This window comes from Microcaecilia unicolor, chromosome 9 (genome assembly GCF_901765095.1).
Source record: "Microcaecilia unicolor chromosome 9, aMicUni1.1, whole genome shotgun sequence".
Classification (NCBI taxonomy): domain Eukaryota; kingdom Metazoa; phylum Chordata; class Amphibia; order Gymnophiona; family Siphonopidae; genus Microcaecilia; species Microcaecilia unicolor.
Genome location: NC_044039.1, coordinates 135,652,661 through 135,658,660, shown reverse-complemented (window position 1 = coordinate 135,658,660; position 6,000 = coordinate 135,652,661). Strand labels below are relative to the sequence as shown.

Below are 6,000 nucleotides of genomic sequence, written 5' to 3'. Positions count from 1 at the left end.
ATAATTCCCATTTACATATAATATCAGGCATTATATAAATCTCCTTCATACAAGTCGTTAAAAAAGACCATCAACTTTTACAAAAAAAACAAAAATAAAACACTTAGAAAGTCAGTTTTGCATGATAAAATGTTACTAGAAATGTTGTTTGCTGAGATAACTATAAAGTATACTTTACAACAAAGAATGGTTCCAGGAAAAAAAATTACATGTATTTTAATCACAGAAAGATATAAAGATTTTAAGTCAAAGATATGAGGGAGCAGGATATATGGAGGTGGAAAGGAGATGATGGGAGCACTGAAGGCTAGAAAAGCAAAGCAATCATGTAATGCAATGGGAACTTCTCCATCATGAACTGTGGCAAAGATGCATGTCAGAGGAAGGTTCTTGTGCAATTCCTTACACTCAAAGTAAAAACATCAAGTGGCTCAAAATATCACAGGATGAGTTCTATTGCACTGTCTCTCTTCGAAGAGGAAATCCCAGCAAAGATGAAAGGAAAAAAAGTTTCCATTTTGCCTCCATGTTTTTGAGCTTTTATTTTTAATCCCGCCCCCCTCAGAGTAATCAATATGTGCCGCATATATTCAGGTTCTCTCTTTTCTCCTCCCTACTACTCCTGTAAGCAATGGTTTGCTCTTCTCCTCCAAACAGCCTGGGTATGCCATCTAATACCTAGGACCCTGTTTACTAAGCCGTGCTACAGGCGCACTAGTTTTTTTTAGCACATGTTAATGCTAGAGACGCCCATAGGAATATGTGGGCGTCTCTAGCGTTTAGCGCGTGCTAAAAACGCTAGTGCACCTTAGTAAACAGGGCCCCAACTAACCTAGAAATGGCTATGGATCAGATTCTTGTCTGTTTTAGCCCCAGCTCCCCCTGAACTGTGCTGTACAAGAAAGCAGAAAAAAAAACTACAGAACATCAGCAATAAGTAAAATGATCTAATGAAATCACTGAGCACCGGGGACAAGAAGCTAAACACAAAAATAATGAACATAATTGATTAAAAAAAATAATAAAATCCCCATCCCACCTCCAACACATTAGCAGTGAAAATATCCAATGAAAGGTAACTCAGAGAGCAAGTGTAAGCACTGAAGATATATTTCCCATCATCATTAAAGAAACTGAATTATACTCTGCTCCTGATAAATATATATTTTCCTGATAAATATATATTTTTAAAATATCATCTATTAAAAGCTTTAATCGGGAAAAAGCCCTTACAGCAGCCAGTCACTAATTCTGAAGTTACACGGGCTCAGAATGGTAAAACATTCCTGGCTTCTTCTATTAACAAGACCTTGTATCTTATGTGACAACCCTTGTAGATAAAACAGCGGTATTGACTGTGCTCAACCTAACAATGACAGCCATGTCCTGGAACACTGCTCTGTTACTGAGATAACAGACAATATGACGCCATGTTCACTAACTGTTATGATTAATGACAAGTCCCTGGATTCTATATAGCGTGTCTAGAGATTGGCGCCAAAATCGGCACAGATTCTATAACAATGCACACAATTTAACAAGCTTAACAAACTAATGAGCACTGATAACAGAACTTGCACTAACTGGCACTGATTAGAATTTAGGTGCACAACTCGCTAAGCGCTGTAATAATGTGTACCAAACTTCTAGCGCGCGCAGGCAAAAAGGGGCGCGGTTATGGGCAGAAAAATGGGCATTCCAAAATTTAGGTGCCTAGCTATAGAATATGACCTAGTGCGCCTAAATCTACATGCGAAATTTGCACCATGTTTTCACTGGTGTAAATGGATGCACATAGATTTAGGTCCTGAAATATCAACTAAACATATTCTATAATCGGTGCCTACTTTTAGGCGCTGATTATAAAATATACTTAGCGCTGATTTTTTAGGCGCCATATATAGAATCTCCCCCAAGAAGGGGCAATGAATAGCTATATTTCTTATTTAGGACTAAAGTTACCATTAAAACCAGAGCTGACCCACGATGTTGCATGAAAATAGTGACCTAAAGTTGTGTATTCCCCATCCACATTTGAAGTAGCTGTTCAGAATACAGTAACTGTACTTTTTAGCTCCGCATTTCTGCACTGGCTCAGATGTGTAGTGACACAGCGTAGCACTATCTGACTTGTTTATTTTTGGGAGCGAGGAAATGCGATGCAACAGGGAAGACTAAAAATTCTGAAGCATTTTAAAAGTAACATTGAATACATTCTCAGCCAACTCAATCGTTTTTCCGTATTTGTACTGGGTCTAAATCATAGGCTTACACTGCTGTCTGACTGGATATACTAACAGAACAGGAGTGAGAAAAAAAAAAAGCGTCAGTGTTCACCAAGATATACTAAATACACGACCTGCTTAGGCGCTCTTTTATAAAGACACAAAGAGGCATATTTTCAAAGCACTTAGCCTTCCAAAGTTCCATAGATTTCTATGGAACTTTGGAAGGCTAAGTGCTTTGAAAATTTGTATAATAAGCACCTATGTGACTTTATAAAATACTAGCAAAAGCAGTAGAAATTGTACCTATCTTCCAAATGCATTCACACCTGCTCTTGATAAAGTGTAAATTTCCACACCTAGATTATTCAACATATACATATACCCTCCTCAGTCTATGATGTGCACACCCAGATTATAGAATACTAGCATTTCTGTGTGCAAATGTTACAGAGTCACACCTGAGTGCAAGTTGGGCGCTAAGCAGTATTCTTTAATCTTACCTCCCCTGTTTACTAAGCCACGTGGCAATGCTGACACAGCCCACTCAAAAATGAATGGGCTGTGTCGGCATTAGCACACGGCAGCTATTAGTGCGGCTTAGTAACAGGGGGGTTGGAGTGCAAGTTGCTTAGTGTTGGCAAATGCAAGGGGGAATTCACGTGGATAGAGCATGGGAGTTTCCCACAATTACATGCATAGGTTATAGAACAGTGCAAAAGTGCAGCATTTAGACGGGTGCATTTACGACTGCCACAGACATGGCTAGGTGGGCATGCAAAAATGTTGGTGTGTAAATGCTGACTTATGCCAGTATTCTATAATGGAATCTGGACACTCAGTTCCTAGAATCTGCTTAGTGCCCTGCATTTTGGCACTTAACTTTTGGCAAACTTTATAGAATTACCCCATATTAGCATATTTTATAATCTATATGCATACATGTCAACGCTGTCCGTGCTCTGTTCAATCCTCATCCCTGTACACATCTACCAGCAAAGTATGTCATGTCAATATACATACTTTTATGCTGGTTGGTATTTCATAAGAGGCCATGTATATAGATATGTGGCCACATAAGCATGAAAATGATGCTATAAAGTTACCCTTTCAAGGTCTGATTCAAAAAGGCTTTTCTCTCATTCTGTGTCTATTGGAAAATATCTTAACAAATTAGGCCCCACATTTTATAGAACCTTTGGAGCAGCGATATAAATCTGTGCCAGGGCAGTATATTATGCAGCTAGCTTTTTTTTTATTTCCTAGCCATGCAACATTTTACAACAGAAACAGTTGGAGTGAACTATTTCATTCTACTTTTAAGCCTACTGTTACTCAAGCAGAGCAAAACCATGTGGCTGTGCTAAGTCTACCCTAACCTATGATATTTACATGAGAACTAATCAGGTTAGGATGTCAGAAACTCTACCAGCACTAGCATGGAAAGCTTAAAAAAATGAATGTTTAGCACATTATTAAAACATATACTTGTAATGATCAGTATGTGTTAAATTATGTTCAATTGTATAACAGTGATTTGTTTATACAATTCCATTCAAAGGATGAAAAAGAGAAGGAGAAAATGGAAATTGGACTGTAGAATTTGGTGTGTATGGGCTATGGCAACAAATGAGAGATCCTTATAAACAGGAGCAGGGATTGAGGCAAAGGAGAGGGGGGGGGGGGGAAATCAAAAGCATGCAGATTCATTGATCTCATCCGTGGTACATTAGCGAAAATCACTAGAAATGGCAAAGCACAAGCACTATTTCTTCTCATTTCCCTTCTTTGGAATACAGAAAAACTGTGGATGGCCTGGAACAGAGGCAGATGGGGTTAGATAGAGAATAATCTCAAATTATTCTATACAATGGAGTAGATAAAGAGAAATTGTGCAAAAAAAAAAAAAAGACATTCACATTTTAGCAGTAAAATTGTTACCATTTTACCTTTTCTGTTTTAAAACAAAACTAAAACTGGGTAGTGATATCTGATTATTCTGTGTGCTAGTCTACACATGGGCAAGTTGGGAAGTATGCTCGATGATTATTTTTTACACTGAGTCAAGATAGAATTAAAGCCGACTTCTACTAGCAATACCAATAGAGTTTTGCTTTGTTGAGTTGATTTTCCCTTTAATGCTGCATGAAAAATGCTTTCTCAGCTCATGTCAATGGTGTTGAAAACCCATTCTGTAAACTTCTTCAACTTGGCTGAAGCACACTGAGATTCTTCCTGTAATCGTAAATTGTCTTCACGCAGATGCTGAACTTCAAGCTGAAGGTTGGCTTTGTCTTCCTTTTCCTGATAGGGGTTAGAGAAGAATATAAATTTTGACAGAGTTCTTCCACAACAAATAAAAAGGTCTCTGCCAGGCTTTAATTCCTATATTTTGTAACAGTAGCAAGTATGGACAAGCACCGACTCCCTTCCGACAAGGAAAATCCTGTCTGATGTTGCCATATACAGATGGTACTGAAACATGAAGAATCCTCAGTGTACATCAGCAAAGGTGGTTTGTACATTTTGTCAAACAAACATTCTGGGTGCAGTTCAAGTTTTAACTTCATTTATTTCTTAACATACTGCATTATTGAGGATACCATCTAGGTGGTTTGCAAAGCTAAACTTTTATGGCAGAAGAGACTGAAAACAGAGCAAGTACGTTACAATTCAAATATGAGGTTCTTGTGCAGTTCGATGTGCAGTTTGATGGTCTTAAAGACAAGTGGGCTGACCCATTTTTCCCACTTGAGATAGCTGGCCCAGTTGTCCATGTGGCCAATGGGGATAGCCCAATCACATACAAAAATCTGTGCCATTCATTAATTCATTGGCTTTAGCTAAGTCCGCTTGCCCATAGGTAAATATTGATGTCTTGAAGCACTAGATCCAAAAAGTTGCAAATTAACAAAACTGAGGGTTAGCCTACTTGTCTGTAAGACCACCCAACTGTCAGTGTGATTCCATGGTAGATCTCATGCACTTACAGATTTTCTGCACCCACTCTCTTAATTTTGTTTGCTCTTGATATTTAACTGCTAGCTGTTTTAGCTTCATCATGTATTTTACATTGCTGTTTTTAATCTGCTTAGATATTTTTGGATTTTTATATTTACTCTTTTTTTTTGTTTGATTGCATGACTAATATAAACATGCTTTGCTTTCGGCTTTGAGCAAAGACGTAAGAATGGAACGTAAACATTGTAAACAACAACAACAACAAAAAAAGAACTCAAGAAGTTGCTGAAACATTTAATTGAATTAATAGACACCATTAAAAGGTGTGTGTGTTTGTGTTACAAAACCTTATCACACTTTTTAGTAATAGGGCCCTAAGACAAGAGTCTCTACCTACTCTAACACTTGCAATATGTCAGCCAGCAAAACATTTTATGACCAGGATACTCAGAGATAATAAGGGAGGGTGTAGCAGATTGCTTTAAGTACAAATCTGATTATCTATGAATTTACCAGGTTTTCTCTACTGACCCATTTAACAGAGAATGGCAAAAAAAGGTTAATCACACCCATGATTCATAATGGTTATAAAGACACATATACAGTGCACTCCATTTAAGTGCACGTCGGATAAGCGCATGCTCTGTTTAACTGCATGCCGTACTTCGGTCCCGTTTTTGGCGCCATCAATTTCTATGGGGACAAACTTCGGTTTAGCACACCACTGATAAGTGCAAGATTCGCTTATATGCATGGTTTAAGACTGCTCGTCTGCAGGAAAAACTCTGCATAAGCGCATGCATGGAATATGGAA

At 38.0% G+C, this 6,000-nt stretch overlaps 1 protein-coding gene across 1 annotated transcript in view; it reads right to left on the bottom strand.

The window, feature by feature from the left end:
* Positions 1-2,479: 2,479 nt before the first annotated feature.
* Positions 2,480-6,000, bottom strand: part of SIPA1L1 (signal induced proliferation associated 1 like 1) — a 637,152-nt gene continuing 633,631 nt past the window's right edge. Inside the window, 1 exon segment of the mRNA XM_030215408.1 lies at positions 2,480-4,529. Within this exon segment, the coding sequence (XP_030071268.1) occupies positions 4,386-4,529 (144 nt within the window). The 3' untranslated portion in view covers positions 2,480-4,385.